Source organism: Pleurodeles waltl, chromosome 7, assembly GCF_031143425.1.
Source record: "Pleurodeles waltl isolate 20211129_DDA chromosome 7, aPleWal1.hap1.20221129, whole genome shotgun sequence".
Lineage (NCBI taxonomy): Eukaryota > Metazoa > Chordata > Amphibia > Caudata > Salamandridae > Pleurodeles > Pleurodeles waltl.
In genome coordinates this window covers 287,992,029-288,010,570 of record NC_090446.1, presented here as the reverse complement: position 1 = coordinate 288,010,570, position 18,542 = coordinate 287,992,029, and the positions used below count along the sequence as shown (strand labels likewise).

General features: G+C 43.0%; 1 protein-coding gene across 1 annotated transcript in view; it reads left to right on the top strand.

Annotated features, from left to right (window-relative positions):
- LOC138304023 (protein-glutamine gamma-glutamyltransferase E-like) overlaps positions 1 to 18,542 on the top strand; it is a 137,675-nt gene that overhangs the window by 78,829 nt on the left and 40,304 nt on the right. The window contains exons 5-8 of the mRNA XM_069243675.1: positions 236 to 364; positions 897 to 1,074; positions 11,275 to 11,413; positions 12,428 to 12,531. Of these exons, the coding sequence (XP_069099776.1) occupies positions 236 to 364; positions 897 to 1,074; positions 11,275 to 11,413; positions 12,428 to 12,531 (550 nt within the window). The remainder of the gene's footprint in view (positions 1 to 235; positions 365 to 896; positions 1,075 to 11,274; positions 11,414 to 12,427; positions 12,532 to 18,542) is intronic.

The following is an 18,542-nucleotide window of genomic DNA, read 5'->3' as shown; positions in this document are numbered from 1 at the left end:
CAGCCTTATGTTGCACAGTCACTCTGCGGTGTCTTGACTGAAGAGAAAGTCTGGTATTTGGGCCTCCCACTACAATTCTTTTGATAGCTAGGAACAAAAGTGCACTTTCTTCAAGCTGGACAGAGGTTGTCTTCACTATAAACGGAACGAGTACAGCATCTGAGATAAAGTGGTGTACTCCTTGAGGGTACTGGAAACAGTTTTACTAAAAAACACCTCTTTGTGTTTTTTGCAGTTTGAAGATAATATTCTTAATATTTGCCTTGAACTACTGGATAGGAACACCAACTATCGAAATGACCCAGTTAGCGACTGTTCCCAGAGAAATGATGCCACGTATGTGGGCAGGATAGTAAGTGCAATGGTGAGTAACATTTATCTATGGTGATAAGAGCTGAAGAATAGATTAACATACTTCGGTAATTTGTGTACAGTTTAATGTTTTGTCCATTTTCTCTGCATTTAGTGTTGAGTGCTTCTGATTAAGGCACATATCATGTAATTTTCATAATTCAACTTTCAGTGATCACACCATTTTGATGGTATAGAACAGATAATGGTGGGGTTAGGCCTCAACTTAATACTAAGCAGCTATGTGTTTTTCTGTTTCCTGCTTATTTTTATTCTGTTTCTCAAATTAGGAGTCTTGCTTCACTTTTGACATATCAGTTCTTCGTGTCCTTGATTTCTGTCACTCACATAATTAGATATTTTGAAAGTGATACATCCTAATCAGCATTTAACTTTCAAATGTATTTGAGGTGAAGTTCCAGGAGTGTTTTTGGGTCTTACAGAGTGTTACATCCTAACTCGTTTCACAATTTTTCTCCATCAGTTCCTCCCTTTGATTTTCTTTTTTTACTTTCCTTCTCTCTTTTTGTGTAATTCTCTGCCAGGTAAATAGCAATGATGAATATGGTGTTGTGGAGGGAAGATGGGAAAAGGATTTCCCAGGTGGGGTGGACCCAACTACCTGGAGCGGAAGTGTTGAGATCCTTAGGAAGTGGCAGAGTGATGGATACCAGCCTGTCAAATATGGTCAGTGCTGGGTGTTTGCAGGAGTGATGTGCACAGGTACGTCTTATTATAATTATGTGTCTCAATAGAAGTGTAGATACACTGAGCCTAATTGACAAAGATTTTGCTATATGTAGGTGTAATTTACTCATGTAGCATGTCTGGCTTTCCCCTCAAATTCAGAAGTAAGCAGTAGTACTACAAAAGTCAAAGCAATAGCTTGGTTAGTAGGGCCTTCTGTTCCTTACCATATTTAAATTGAATCTATTGAGATCAGGAGAGGACTTTGAACAGTTATTGTCAACTAAATAGCTTGAAAAACCTCGTCAAGGGGCAAAGACACCTTTCAAGTGCAAACCAATTACAGCTCATGTAACCAAGGCATAGCATGATCACAATTTATCTTGCACGAGGGCGAAGTTTTTGTCTGTAGGGAAATGACATGCCGACATGCGATCCCCCTAAATACACTAACTGAAGGCTCTTGATAGCTTGCCACTCCTCTTCCCAGTAGGCCATTTGCCTGGTGAAGAAAGTGGATGCTGATTTGTGTCCATATAATTGTGTGAGACTTAATAACCAAAGCTCTTACCTGCAAATTGTCATTCAAAGGACAGCAATGATTTAACAAAAAACTCTTCATTGGAAGGCACACGATGGTGAGAGATAGGAGCTCCTCAGTGAGCTGTTCTCTGCATTCAATCACCTTGGACTCTGTGGCCATGGAGCATGCCCATGAAAGAACCCTTGTTACTGTGCCCCTACTTACAGACCAATCTGAAAGATGGTGTGGCAGTGTATCTGCTGCAGCAACCTAGAGTGCCCTTTGGAGCTGTGTTGCAGCAATTACAAGAGTTTATTGGTCTTGACTTACAGATCCCCAAAACTGCATGTTAGCCACCTTGTGTTTTTTAATCACACTGGGGAATAGATCATACTACAGGGTACCAAAAATGCAACAAAATCAGAGGTTGTCTGGGTGCCGAGATATTTCCCTCATAGAACTCCATCTCCATTGTCAACCGCTATACCAAAAGTTCAAAAAAGCTGAAGGGGCACCCCTGAGCCATATTTCCATGACACTCTCCCTCAAATTATCTAGGCTAGGTGTGGGTGTAATGTTTCCTTCTGCCCGTGGAATTGTTTGAATTGTTTGGCTCTGCACTATTTTTGTAACTTGGGGCCAGATGTAGCAAGCAGTTTTGAACATTCTGTGTCTATGGGAAAATGTGTTCGTACATATGGCCCTTGATGGTCTGGCCAATTGCCACATGGTGGAATTTTTTCTCGTGTGACTTTGAAAATTGGACCAATATTTGGCATCCCATTGCGCCATTTTCTAACAAGAATGTTCAGAGTCAGAGGGACGCTTCTTGAGTAGATTTACAGCTGCTCAAGTAGTTTTTATGCTTAAGCTGTATTAAAATCAACTCAAATGGCCACGCACTCTTGCGTAACTCATAGTGCGATTCTCTCTGATTTTTTTGTGATGCTCACACTACTGGCACTAAATTGCAGCACAAGCAGTTCATCATCCATACTCAGTGGAACCTCACAGAGTTTATATGTAATTCTGTGGAATTCTGCAGAGTGAAGCTCAGCAAGTTCTGTCCACCCTTAATTTAGATCTCTGCCTATGAAGTTATTACTGTATTTTTCACAACTAATTGCTGAGACTGTGAAGTCTAATAATACTATCCAGCCGTTATGTTGGGAGTGGGCGGACACAGAGAATCTTCCTGCTTTTGGAAACAAGCTATATAAAATCACTAATTTGAACCCATGCTCTTGCACAAATGATGTATTTCTCTTTCCTCCTCAAGTTAGCACCACTGAGCACTACAATAAAAACAAAAAGAAAAAAGAAACAAACATTTGAAGGTCACCTACACAGTGTAAACTTAAAACCTTTCTGCACCAGCCAACAGATTTAACACAACTCCCCTCTTCCACTGCTGTCATATTTGATATTCCAAATGGATACCCAGAGTACTCCTCCCAGCCATGTTATGTTATAGACCTCTATTTACGGAGGTAAATTTGGTCATAAACTTAGGCTTATGACCATGTTTAACTATTTTACATTAGCCTGGCATTCCCAAAAGGATCCTGGCAATCATAAATCCATTTACTGGTCTGGAGATCTCTGCACCCATAAGTTCTGCTCAAGGGGTAAGAAATTGGCTGTTTCAGGATGGTCCAAGACATGGCAAGTCATGGTTGTTTGTCATCTGCCTCAAAAAAGAACATTTGTGGGCATTCACAAATGACAAAAAGCAAAAGGCTGGTGTATATCCATTTCCAGGGTGGAAAGATTAATGGATCTCCCCCGGATTTGCTGAAGGTGTAAGGAAGAGGTTTTTTTTCATGGGGAAAATAATTTTCCTTGTGTAGAAAAGTTGTGTTTGCACATGGGATCCAATTACCCTGCGTGGAGTTCTCCATTGTGCTATGGATGTCATGTCATGCCATGTTACGTTATGTTACGTTACATTACGTTATGTTATGGTATGTTTTGTTAATAGGTTTTCTAAAGTATGGCAAATACCTGAAAGGTCGTCGTGGCCTAGAGGGTCTGAAACAAGGGGGTGATATCTAAAGTTTTTAGAACCTCTTTGTGAACTGGAGTTGGAGAGGGATCGTCCTTATGTTAGCAACTAGTGGGTTCCATTGTTTTGCAGCTAGGAGGGAGAATCAACGAGCACTGTGAAAGATATGAGGGATGACAACCAGATTGGCAGAGGCAAAGCACAAATGGCAATTAACCTAAAGAACAAGCATTGTAAGAGAAAGGGAAGTGTTAATTTAGCCCATGTTTCAAAACCAACCTATACAGTCTTCCCTGACAGTGCTGGCATAACAGACTTATCTGGCCAGTGCTCCATCAACCCCAATAGATGTACAATTCACCTGAATAGAACCCATCTTTTCCGATTGAAATCATCTAATAAAGAACATTGAGAGACAGAAGCTAAGTTAATGTTAATCATGGGTGACCTAAACTTGGTGTGGATAGGTCAGACATTAAACCTGTTAAAATCCCCATTACAACATTTAGATCTTTGGCTAACATATAAATCAGTGAAGGAGGGAGAAAAACGCTGTCCCTAAGGTTCATTCAGCTTCAATTGCCCAAACACTAATAACCAAAATCATTCTAGGCCCTCTGAGATTGTTCTCAACAGTCCCTCAACCACATATTCTATACTCAATGGTGAATGTTACAACCGTGGGGTGTTTTCGTGGGTAGCATCATCAAGGAGTCTCCATTCACTTCAGTATCCAATTATCCAAATGAACTGAATGATCTCAGTGAGAAGGTAAGTGAAAAATGCGAGTTAAAATTACCTTGTATCCTAAATTCCTATTTATTAGTGTCCAAAAAAAAGGATAAGGTTAAGATTAAAAACAGGTGATGTTTGTGAGGAACAGCAATTAATCCTATACGACTAAAATTAAGGTTGACATGTTTCAGCCTGATGTGGCCACTTAGATTACATGGCTTGTGGTTCAACTAGTGCCACAACATTGGGAGCACAGAAGGAAACCTCAATGGAAGCTCTCCCTCTACCCCACCAATTCTCTTCTGTGCTCCCAATGTTGTGGCATCACAACTGTGACAGAGTATGCTTTCCGCCAACATTGTGATCTGTCCACTAAATTTCAATGCAGGTGAACCATAGTTTGGCAACAGTGGAGACTACTCTGTCTCCACTGTGGCCAAACTATTCCAACAGTTTTAGGGAGTAAAGGATATTGGATAAATGTCTGTATGTCCGACCATTCAACATAACTGAAAACCCTGGCAGTAAGGGGCAGTTAAAAACTAAAAATGTCCTCCTTGCCATGGGAGATGACTCCCATCATGATGGTGGCATTGTTTTTTATTATTTTGAAAACAAAAACCCAATTTGGGGTTTTGTTTTTGAAAATAATGAAAAACCTTTTGAAACTTTGATGTAAGTCATGTTTGAGTGAGCCGTACAGCAAAGTTCCAATACATTGGCAGGAACAACCTTGATGGTGAATCCTGTCAATGGTTGAAATGTCCGTGGGGCTGACAGACATTTAAAAATTCACCATGCAGTTATTCTAACAGAGTAAAAACTTTCTGTGAAAATATAAATTAGCACATAAGTGAATTACCCAGAATCACAGGATGTTAAGCCATTGCTGAGACTCAAACCTGATTCTAGAGTCAGCATCTCTGGGGCTCACACCACATCATCTCCTTTCAGATGCTAAATTTGGCAATGTTAAGGTTTTTATAGGCTGGCAAGTAACCCAGATTTGATTTAGGAAGAGCCTCCTGCCTCCATATACTAGGCGCCTAGGCTTAGCAGACATCCAATTACACTACTAAACCAGTCAAATTATTTCTAAAAATGACTGACTATTCTCAGATTGAGGGTATCCCATGATGGTGTCAGAACTGGAATGTATAAAACCACATAGCCTACTTCACTTACTTTATGGCACAGATACACACTTAATCCTCCCCCATGGTACGAAGATGACCTTGGCCTGCTGCATCGAGCACTCCGCAAGGATTAGACACACAGCAGGGCTAGCTGGCTTTAGAGAATCAGACTTTATTGTCGTCTCCAGGCTCTGAAACATTTGGGAGGCAGATCATATTGGACCCTATCTCGAGTGGCGTAACAAAGGCCTCTGCAGCCCCCATAATGCAGGGAGGCCCTGACATCCAGAAGGATCCTCAGCACAGTACCCTGGCGGGGGAGTGCTCCTGAGAGAGTCCAGGTAGAGGCCATCTATATACTGTGCAGGAGGGCCCCTACAAGTTTCTTTACGGGACTGTCTATCTCATTTGGTAGACACATACAATATGCATTGCATGCAATAATATTGATATTTGCACATATATCATGCTCTGGAAGCCCACACGAACCTCCCAGAATATAACCCTGAAGAAATGCAAATTACACTCTCTGCCATCGAGGGTAAAGCCATCTCTAGTCTTTAGCATGCATTAGTAGCTAATACTCGTGACCCCTTGATGATACTGAGAGACAGGTGGGCAAAGAATGTTGGCTCTTTAGATGATGCACAGTGGGTAGAAATAAAGATAGCCCCTCCAGTATTGGTGATCTCCCTGCGATTAGGACTCATTCAGTTGAAATGCTTGAACAGATTATGCAGTCATTCTGGGCTCAGCAAAATGAAGAAGGGTCTAGATCCATCTTTGCTCAGTTACAAAGCTGAGCAGGGCACCTTTTCCCATTCTGTGTGGACGTGCCCAAACATTCAGAGAGGCTGGACATGTACCCCCTTGATTCTTATGTTGTTAGTAGGCAGAATATTCACAGTCAATCCCAGGATGTGACTAATGGATTAATGGGGTGTCCTTTTGCTACCAGACTCTTTGTGGCTTTAGGACTTCTAGTTACTAAACTAAATATCTGTCCTCATTGGCACACTGAAAGAACTTATTCTGCACAAGATTGTTTGCATGGAATTGATTGGTGTGCCAGGGCTGAGGAATAATACTGTAAGTCATGGGGCTGCCCCCAAAATATATTGAAGTGAGTGCGGTGTGGCTGAACTATTCCTCCACTGCAAGCATCTGGGGAAGAAATACTTCTATTATGCATATATTTGCTAGTTTACCTTCAGGTGTTTATTATTAAGCGAAGTGATCATAGTTTTTAGACACCTCTTTACGAAAACCAGTTATAAAAAATAATTTCAAGTGTTCTTTATTCTACTGGAAATTCTTCGTATTGTTTCACTACACTCAGCTGTTAGATATGATCACTAGGAGAAAGTACATTATTGGTCTGTGTGGTTGCGAGATCTCACTAGCGGTGGGTGGTTTGCATTAACAGTGGTGGAGCAGGGGGTGGGTTCAATTACAAACTTTTTTTTAAAAGGCACTTATCTTCACAGCATACTCCTCTCCTCTCGAACACGGAACCAGTAAACTAAACTAACTAATCCTGGCGCTCCTCTCATGCTGTTATACAGCATGAGAACAGTGTCAGGATTGGAGGGAGTGGCCTCTCTCAGTTCTCACAAGAGCCCTGGAGGGCTGTGCTTTCTCTAACACTGCTGTCTTGAGACAGCTGGGTTAGAGAAGTTTAAAGTACATGCCAGGCTGGCTGTCGCAAGAGAGACATGCACACTTTAAACTAAACTGCAGATCTGCCTCCTGCTGCCAGTCAGCAGCTATTGCCCTGCCCTGTCCTGACACTCGGTTCATGATGAGTTGCTGAAAATAAAATGGTAATAAATAAACTTTATTACCATTTTATTTTCAGCTCGGGGGAATTTTTATTAGTGGGGCAATGTTACCCCTCTCTCACAGAGGAGCTGCCCCTGGATCATACCAAGTAAAGATGTCACCACTCTGCATTACATCTTCGTAGGTTTCTTTAACCAACCTTTAGCTCAGTCCAGGGTAGTTGTAGCACAGAACAGTTAGCGTTAACTCAAAGGCCAAGTGTACAGCATTTACTAGCACCTAAGCAGTCAATAAATAAAACACAGAGTACAATAGAATTCTCACTCCAGTTTCTAAAAATAGCGTATATTTTTATCTCTAAATTGACACACAAATGACAAAACTCTGAGGAGGGGAACCTGAATTATGATTTTGCAAGGTTCCTATAAAATGCTGCAATTCCCCAAAAAAGTTTTGCAAATCACTTCTTTTCACTATTAGGGGTAGTCTATGAGCCTTGTATGTGACGTGACGGTCCGGGCCAAAGTCAAAGTTTCAGTCCGACAGCGATGGAGTCAGGGTCATGGTCAGGTGCTGGATTGGTCAGGGTGAAGATTTTGCATTTGTACTTTAAAACGTTTCTGATTCTTTTTCTTGACAATGACCTCATTAGTGACGTCCTTGGGAGCTGGAGTCCAGTGTTGGATTTGATGTTGGCAGACAGGTGAAGTCCAATGGTACTGTAAAAACCTTGACTGTTGACAGTGTTTGAGGCTACCCATGAACCAGCAGGTAGCAGTAGTCTATGAGCCTCAGACTCTACCCCAAAACTGTTATATTTTGCTTTAGGCTCCCAAGTTGCAGTTCTGTGGGGAGAAAGAGTAGACTTCCGCACCAAGACCCGAACCAGGACCAGGACCTGGAGAGCACCTCTTGAGGGCTAGGGATCGATCTCACAGCTACATCAGCAGGGTCCAGGGCATGTTCAGTTGCAATTTGTCAGCTGGGCACTTTACAAGCACAGGACATCTCTGGCCTTTGTGTCCCTGAAGCTTAACAGAAGGCTAGTCAACTAGCTCTTGGGAGTCCACTCACTGGTCCTTGGCTTAAGTGGGAGCAGTCCAGCCCTCGGGGTCTTTTGACACGGACTCAACAACAGGAGCAGCAGTTCTCTTTCTGAATGTGGAGTCTTTCTGGGTGCAGTATTTCTTTCTGCGGTCCATAAGTTCAGCAGGTACAGTCCTTCGCCTGTCCCTTCTGTGTCCTACTGTCTTCTGTTTCTGGAAGCTAGAGGGTGCAACATTTTTGCTAATTTTGAGTTTGTGAGTGGGGGGATTCCCTAACCAACAGGGTGAGATTCCCACAGTGCAACCTTACCCACTTTCTGTGGAGTTGGCACTAATCAATCCCACAGTGCATCTCTTTACTCAAATTTGAAATGTTAGTACCTTTCCTCTCTCAGTCAGAGCTGCGGGCATATCCATGAGGTGTGTCCAGTATAATGAGCCACTTCTCTTTGAAGACTGATTCTGCAGTGAGTTTATCTCCTCTGGACGAGATACCAGCCCGTTGTCCTCCAAAAAGGAGTGGGCAAGCTGAGGTGTGACTTGCATTTGCTTCTCAGAGACAGTAGCCCCTGTGAAGCTGGGCCATCTGTGGCCACAACCCTCTGGCCATCCTCCTCCCTCCAGCAGACCTTTTGTTCCTTTTTCATGAGAGCCATTCACACACCCTGGCAGGAGGGTAGCAGGCTGTCATGGGTGACAGCTTCTGTAGTGAATCAGATATGGCTACTAGAACTTTGGTACAAAAAAAAGCGGTAACTTTCTAAAGGCACCTTTCTACTAAAAGTTACTTTAAATCTGACTTCCACATTTAGTCAGACTTCATTTAACAATGAATTTGATACCTTGAAGTAATATATTTGGTGGTCCAGAATGACGTTAGCACTTAGCAGCTGGGCTAGTATAACCCCATGTTAGCCAATGGGACTACCAACCTTGCCACAGTGAACAACAATTGCTTTTTAACTGTCAGGACAAAAGAAACATAAAAGAAACAAATCCTTCTTTTTCATATTTAGCATCCTGCCTTGTGGATTACAAAGGCCTTCTTCAGGGGTGATTTACAAATATTTTAAAGGAAGTTTTTGACTTAGCAAAAGGTTTTATTTCACCTCGTCGGGTTGGTAGTTGAAAAGGTGCTCGACTAGCTTGCAGTGGTAATCCTATAGGCAGGATTTAACTTTGTCACTGAATTGGTGGCACAATTGGGTACTGCAGTCCATTATCATGTTTAACATACTAGCCCTGGGCACATCCAATAAAATATACTAGGAACGTATAGGTAAGTTAAATATGCCAATCAAATATTAGTCTCTTGCCATATTACATTTTGGGATATCAGAGCAGATGCACTGGGACATACTCAGCAGGGCCCAGTGCACTTCAGAGTCAAAAAACCAGCAGCTTCAGACCAAACATTTGGAAGGGGAGAGTCCTTTCAAACAATTGCCTGCAGTTAAGTTTCACGATTGCTACTCAACATGAGTTACTCTTTCAGTATGTTCACAATTAAAAGTATGCGTTTGTGTAGGTCTTCAGAATTTAGTTAGAGCACTCTTGGCTATGACCACATACAATCTTAAATCACCTCTCTTTGGCCGACCAGAGCACACATTTTCTACATGTATACCTACACAGCAATCCTTTCTGCAATGCTGCCAGTTCGCTGATTGCTCATACCTGAGTCTTACCTTTATTCTCGTACCTCCAAGCTTGTCTTCAACCTATTTAACTGAATGCCATTCTTCCCCACTCGTTGTCAGTTTCATCTTGAGTACATGGTTGACTGTCAGAAAGTGATGCATGCCATCAAATATAACTGTTATTTGAGAGATGAAGGTGAGATATTTATGACAGGTGAGAAGTTGATGAGGATCATTTTCTTGGTGGTGCCTGTAAGACAATTAATTCAGCAGGATTCTTTGATGATAGTAGAGTAGAACCCATTTCATCACCCAAAGATCTTAATCACTATTTAACTGCTGAAGGTGGGACTCCTGATTGGTGCCCTGGATATCTGGAAACTGGAGACAAGTTATATTTAGCATAATGAATTATCACAGTATACTCTGATGAATAAAAGACAATAATAAGAGGGATTTACAACCATAAAGCACTGTACTACGATTATCCAAGAGAAGGTGCTAAATTTATTGAGCATTACAAAAGGTGTAATCAACCTTTCCAAATGCAAACATTTCATCTTCAAGTTACTCACTAATACCTGATGTAGGTACAACTCAGGAGCGGCTTGTAGAGCACTGTGGGCGCCGGGCAGCCCTGTGGTGGGTGGGGGAGAAAAATTAATAACAAAACTTATCTGAATCCGCAATCGCCACATCGCAGCTCCTCTTTCCTTCGTTGAAGGCACAGGCTCCCAGCCAGCCTTGCGGCCAATCTGAACACTGCCGTCATGCAGCTGGCAGCATGGCAGCAACATTCGGATTGGTCGGAGCGCCCAGCCAGGGCGCGCCAGGCAGACTGAGAGACTCTGCTTGCTCTCTCCATTCCGGCACTGCGTTGCCAGGTTGTACAGATCTTGGTGTGCATATATGTTTGTCCGGCCTGAGATGGCCAGCCAAGGATACATGTGCACTGAGGAGGAGTGCTGAGCACTCCCCCTCTGTGCTCGTCACAGCCTGTGGCCCGACCCTTCTACAATAAAACGATAATAAACATAGTTTATTATCGTTTTATTGTAGAAGTTGAATTGCTGCTGCTGCTGCTGCTGGGGGGAGGGGCGACGCACCTCCGCCCTAGCAGAGGAGCAACGCCTGGCACAACGATGGATGGAACTATGCCACTAGCATGCTGAATTTGTAAAATAATTATACATTTTTTCAGTTACTTAAATTTAAAGTCCGATAATGAGTGTGCAGTTAAGAATTGTCAGGTAGGACATCAAAAGTACATAGAAGCACACACTTTACAAGTTCGTTCAACTTGTGAAGTTTTAAATGTTGTCATTATAAGTGCAGACTATTCACATATTCTCTTTTATTTCTTTATAAGTGCTGCGATGCCTGGGGATTCCCACACGTGCAGTCACAAATTTCCATTCTGCTCACAACACTGACGGTAACCTGGCTATTGACCTATTCTACGATGAGAATGGCAAATTCCTTGACGACATGACGAAGGACAGCATATGGTTAGTTGAACAAACTCCTTTTCCATTACATAGTCATCGCACAGCATGATGCGTGCAGTCAGGTGGGAGAATATACTTCCTGTTGATGATGTAGGATAATACATTGTAGTCCGTGGTAGCATTTTATGTGTGTTTGTTTACCCAAATGTGTTAATATGTAATTTTGAAAATTAAAATAATGCTTTACTGGACATGATTTTATGGCAAAGTAGAAACAAGTTTTAAAAATAAACATAGTTGTCACTTTGGACTGGCAGATACCTTTCCTATAAAGAGCCCCATTTGGTCACTCGCTGAATTCACGGAATCATTTTTGCATGTTAGTCAGACTTGCAAACAGAAAAATTAGACATGTCAGGGCACAAAATTTGATCCGGAGTAACAAATGTTGTATAATCGTGGAAATTTGTCCTTGGTGATAGACTTGCACATATGGTGAATATCGACAGTCATACCCTTGTGGGTTTTCTACAAAATTTGCAGTGCCTTTTTTATAATTTCTTGCACTCTGCATTTTACACTTGAATGAATCACGTCCAGGAGAGGCAGGAGTTGTGGAAACGCACAACATGCCGCATTTTCCCAAGGTGTGTGAGGGAATTCAAGCTTTCACTTTAAAAACATGCTATTGAAATGGAGAAAAAAGGCAGGACAACAATATTTGTGCCAATTTACGAATTATCCTAAATCTGTACTAATATACACTTTTTCGGATGATTTCCCCCAGAAGGAACGGGGAAGACAGATGTAGCCCTGAAAGCTATACAATATCTACTAAATGTTCACATATGCCGGATGAAATACATTTTTACTTTAAGAGCACCCCCATTAAAATGTATTCAAGCAATCTCCATAAAAGAATATTAATCTGTGTATTAATATTCTGCCTCGTACATGAATTACACAGGTTGCAAGCAGTTTAAACATTTTATTAATATTGGTGTTTTGTTGCCACGTGCTCATATGTGTATCATGTGACTTCGAAATGCAGCCTTATCGTTTTTATCGGCACAGGAATTTTCATATGTGGAATGAATCCTGGTTTATTCGGCGAGACCTGGGAGCTTTCTATGACGGATGGCAGGTACTGGACTCAACTCCACAGGAGGAAAGTCAAGGTAACCTCAGAGTGCTATAACATGTCACATTGCCATCAGTACGTATGACTTCTGAAATCTTAGGAGACTAGTATGAGAAAACGTGCAAGTAGCTCAAAAAGAATACACGATTTTGTTAATGACGTGAGAAAAACGGATGATGTTTCTTCATAGAGAAATGTGTGCTAACACACTTAGCCCTTGTCATTAATAGTGGGTTTTAACGTTGTGTTGATTACACCACCAGATTAGTTTGAAGCCGAATTGTATTAATACCTTGTTGTGCCTTGTCATGGATGTTGGAGCACCGAGGATTCCAATACAAGACCAGAGTGATTCCCAGTCTAGCCAGAAAGAGAGTTTGCAACCAGTCTGGGAATTACCGGCCTGCATTTCCAATTTCCTTCCTCCCTAAAAATGTCGGGTCTATATTTACAAGAAAGTGGCGCATCACTTGTGATTCTCCACTTTTCTTGCGTCCCCTAATGCTGCCACGGTTGCACCCTATTTACAATACGGCACACCATGGCACATGTCAGGGGCAATAGCCTCATTTTTTTGATGCTATTGTAACGGTATACTGGATCACCATTAAAAAAATGACGCTAATCCAGTATAGTGTTAAGAGGCCCATTGAAATCAATTGGAGGCTCATTATAATGCCTGCTTTAAGCAGGCATTAAAAATGACACTAGAAATGGTGCAATGGAATCTTGTCGAGTCCATTGTGCCATTTTTAGGGACCCTCTAATGAGGGAACGCCCCCTTTACATACATCATGCATATTGTTAGAAATGGGGTTTTTGGTTGGCAGTCAGGTTACCCTCTGTCCAAGCAAAAGCCCTCACTCTAGTCAGGGTAAGTCACACACTATCCAAGATTATCCTGTGCCCACCCTCTGGTAGCTTGGCACGAGCAGTCAGGCTTAACTGAGAAGGCAATGTGTAAAGTATTTTTGCAATAAATCATACAATACCACCATATAGCACCACAAAAATACACCACACAGTGTTTAGAAAAATATATAATATTTATCAGGATAATTGTAGGTCAAAAAGAATAAAGTTGAAATGGAAAATTGTAGAAATATCACAGGGAAGTGATATAAAGTGTCTTAAGTCTTCAGAATATAAACAAAGTCTCTTTCAAGCACAAGTACCTGGTTGGGAGTGGAAAAATCTCCTCAGAGGGCCACAAGAGAAGAGGTGCGTGGAAAAAGGGTGTGTGCGTCGATTTCTCCCCAGCACACACGGACTTGCATCGTTATTTTCCACGCTGGGAAGTCGGCGTCGTTTTCCGGCACTCGGACAGTCTATTTCTGTGGATCACGGGGATTACTAGATGTCCCGGGTCTGTGCGTGGATTTTCCTGCTTGTTCTCCGGCTGCGCGTCAGTCTGCGGGGCGGTGCGTCGAAATTACGATCTCACGGCAGGCGTCGCGTCGATTTCTCCTCTGGATGTCGATCTGCGGGGCTGCGGGTCGAAATTACGATCTCACGGCAGGCGTTGCGTCGATTTCTCCTCTAGAGGTCGGGCGGTGTTGTCCTTGCGAGGCCGTGCGTCGGATTTTCGATCGGCCCAAGAGCGTTGCGTCGATCAGCATCGGTGTGCGGCGTTTTTCTCGCCACGGAACAAGCTGTGCGTCTAAATTTTCGGCGCATGGAGCGTCCAAATAAAAGAGAGAAGTCTTTTTGGTCCTGAGACTTCAGGGAACAGGAGGCAAGCTCTATCCAAGCCCTTGGAGAGCACTTTCACAGCCAGACAAGAGTTCAACAAGGCAGCAGGGCAACAGCAAGGCAGCAGTCCTTTGTAGAAAGCAGACAGGTGAGTCCTTTGAGCAGCCAGGCAGTTCTTCTTGGCAGGATGTAGTTTCTGGTTCAGGTTTCTTCTCCAGCAAGTGTCTGATGAGGTAGGGCAGAGGCCCTGTTTTATACCCAAATGTGCCTTTGAAGTGGGGGAGACTTCAAAGAGTGGCTAAGAAGTGCACCAGGTCCCCTTTCAGTTCAATCCTGTCTGCCAGGGTCCCAGTAGGGGGTGTGGCAGTCCTTTGTGTGAGAGCAGGCCCTCCACCCTCCCAGCCCAGGAAGACCCATTCAAAATGCAGATGTATGCAAGTGAGGCTGAGTACCCTGTGTTTGGGGTGTGTCTGAGTGAATGCACAAAGAGCTGTCAACCAAGCCCAGCCAGACGTGGATTGTAAGGCACAGAAGGATTTAAGTGCAAAGAAATGCTCACTTTCTAAAAGTGGCATTTCTAGAATAGTAATATTAAATCCGACTTCACCAGTCAGCAGGATTTTGTATTACCATTCTGGCCATACTAAATATGACCTTCCTGCTCCTTTCAGATCAGCAGCTGTCACTTCAACAGTGTATGAGGGCAGCCCCAAGGTTAGCCTATGAAGGGAGCAGGCTTCACAGCAGTGTAAAAACGAATTTAGGAGTTTTACACTACCAGGACATATAACTACACAGGTACATGTCCTGCCTTTTACCTACACAGCACCCTGCTCTAGGGGTTACCTAGGGCACACTTTAGAGGTGACTTATATGTAGAAAAAGGGGAGTTCTTGGCTTGGCAAGTACTTTTAAATGCCAAGTCGAAGTGGCAGTGAAACTGCACACACAGGCCTTGCAATGGCAAGCCTGAGACAAGGTTAAGGTAGCTACTTAAGTGGGTGGCACAACCAGTGCTGCAGGTCCACTAGTAGCATTTAATCTACAGGCCCTAGGCACAGGTAGTGCACATTATCAGGGAATTATAAGTAAATTAAATAGTCCAATCAGGTATGATTCCAGGTTACCATGTTTTAGGGGAGAGAGCATATGCACTTTAGCCCTGGTTAGCAGGGGTAAAGTGTGCAGAGTCTATAAACCAGCAAAAACAGTGTCCAAAAAGTGGAGGGAGGCAGGCAAAAAGTTAGGGGTGACTACCCTAAGGCTGTCAGGTCTAACACATATACTATGCATGATGTGGCGCGAAGGGGCTACAAGGTGGCGCAAACCTACTCTGCGCCACCTTTTAAATATGGCGGTATGGTAGTGGCCCGTTAGAGTCACATTTGTGGCAAAATGTTTGAAGCAAATGTGGTGCTAAGGGGAACAAGGGCCTTTTAAATTTGTCCCTTCATTAGGTAACACCTGGTTAAATCCCTTGTTGGGAGAAGGGATGGAAATGGGAAGTTACCAGGTGAATCGAGAATGGTAATTCCATTTGATTAAAACACCCTTGGGTAGAATTTGATAGACTCAGATTTTAGTGCCTCTCCTGTCAGGTGACCTTTATCTCATTTGCATGTATGGACATCTTTAAGTTACTAGAAATGTAGCCATTGTTAGTGAAATTCAATAAATCTTCATACATGGAATGTGTATTTTCTCAGGTTAATTTGTTGTTTTGATTAGTGCTGTGCAGTTGTTTATGAGGTCAGAAAGACCACGCTGTTAGTAACAAATGCTTAGATCTTGGCATGGGAATTCCCTAGTAAAAGATCTTTTGGGGGAAAAATGTTGTCGGAATGGGACAAGATTGCAAACTGTGTCAGCTTCACAAAGCATTCTTGTGGAAAAAAAGTATGTTTATTGCATCCGTAGTTCCGAGGTGGGTGGTAGAAAAGGCTTGGTAAAATCTACCCTTGAGGGCAGGACGCTTTTCTCCATTCCGGCTTTTCGAAGACTATTGAAAACTCTTTTTTTTAGGTCTCGGCTCTAGATGGTGCACATGTGCTGTCTCGAACCAATACATGGTGTAGTTACTTCTGAGCTTACTGGCCCGCCCACAGGCTTCTTATTTGCTGGCACCATTGTCGTGCCAGTATTAGGTTTCACCATTTGTCAAGGGCATACATAAGTCACGCCTCTTCCGGTTTTTATCCCCACCTGAGAACATCGCTCAACTACTTTTTAAGCATAGGCAGTATCCATTTAAATCCATTTCGGGGCTACTTTTTTATGTTTTTTTAAATGGGTGACCGTTCCGCCATGTGTTAGGAGTCCTGCTGTATTTAATAGATATGAGTGTTGTTTTACAAATAATAATAATAATCCCCCGCCACTGTCTGGCTCCTGTTTACCCCAGTCACCGCTTCCTGCTCCTGTTCGTAGTCCTGCGGCCTCCAGCACTGCCCCATCAATCTCCCTGTGGCTGTTTACTTTGCCTCCCCTTCCTGTGCTGTGCTCCTGGTAAAGCACACCCCTTTTCCAAGAGCAGGAACATGTATGAACACCTGGGGCTCACACTAATTAGAATGCACCCTTCACCGACGGAATGATCGCACTGACATCATTCCTGCTCTGTACTGCTTCTTCCGCTACATAGGCCATTTCTGGAAGAAAGTGCATGATACATAAACCTGCACACCCGCAGGTACACCTTCCCATATTACGGGAAATCACGTGCTCATATTCACAGAGCTTTATCGGGCTGCCATTGTTTTTCTCAGCCAGTGAATATGAAAAGAATTAAGCACACATTTCATTAAAATACACCACTTTTTGTTTTGTTTCCGTGATGATTCTATATGGACTGTAGTGTAAACTTTGTGCTTTCAGGAGTATTAATCAAGAGCAGGTCTGCAGTACTTCTGAAGAACATCGTGCCTTATGCAGTGAGGGCATTATTTGATAGTGTGTCTCATAGCTGTTCCGAGATGGCTTTATACGGACTGCAGACCATGTTCTGCGAGTGAAGCAGTTGTACCCAGTGGCGTAGCGTGGGTTGTCAGCACCCGGGGCAAGGCAAGTAATTTGCGCCCCCTAACCCGTGGAATTTAGCACTCGAGTCCCCCCCCCCCCCCCCCCAGATGTTGCGCCCGGTGCGGCCGCCCCCCCCCCCCCCCTGCACCCCCCACGCTACGCCACTGGTTGTACCCTCTGTGGGGCTGGACTTGTAACCTCTTTTCAACATTCCCGCCTTTTTTCACAATCTCCCTTATTTTTTCTGTCAGTTCCCTGCTTTTCTGCAGGAAGCTTGTCTGTCCATTCTTATCCCTTTTTGGGTTTTGGCTACATGCTGCATCTACTTCTGGCATCTGAATAAAAGGTATATTCAGGCCCAACCTTTAGCGTGGGAGAGCTGAGCCCACACCCAGGGTGCCGACCTTTAGAGTGGCACAGGGGCTGCCTGCAGCAGTCTCACTCTGACCTGGCTGCAGAGAAGAGTGCAATAAACACTTTCAGCCGTGTCCACCTTTTGTCTGTTTTTGTTCTCCTGGTCCACCTTTCTTGTATACTCTTCCCTCCCATTTTTCCAAAACACCAACAACAAGTCTGAGGGGACATTCAATTTGGTTTCATCTAGGGCGTCCTTTCTCCAAAGCCCAATTCTGGGTATACTGTTTTAGAGTGCTTGGAAGCACATGTTGTCACTCATTGGCGCTGAAATCCTATGCAGGCCTCATTATGTTTTTATAATTAGTGTACATGTACATAAAGATGGTGAGCAATAAAGGGAGAAGGGGTGAGTTATGGTGGTAAGAGCATTGATTACCTAAACAAAGCACTTCCCTTTCAAACTCCAGTTCTTCACTTTGGATAACTCACTTTATCTTTATTTGTCGCTTGTTGCTCTCAATGAATGCAATATAACTAATAACTTGCTTTGTATACAGACTCGGTCTAATGTCCTACCACAGCACTTGAAATGCTAATAACTTGTTCTGCATATAGCGTTTCATACTGCAATTCTGATTTTAAAGTCTGCTGTTAGCCAAGATCTTCTGGTGTTAATAAAATGTTATAATGTTCCTAACATATAGAGACTTTTACCAACTCTCCTGTTCATCAGTCTCTTGTGTCATTCACATTTTGTTTTCACCCATCACATCATACTGCAATAGGCAATGGGTCAGCCCACTTCAGCCTTTTAACTTACTTCTCTGTAAGTGATGGCATTCTGCTCCTACACATACACACAAACAGTAGTCCACTTATTCTGTTCTACAAAAACGTTGATAAATATGGGCAAATCCAAAACATAACAGCCAAAACTTGACCTATTGGCTCTGCTAGTTCTTGGCTCCTTGAGTGCTCTTT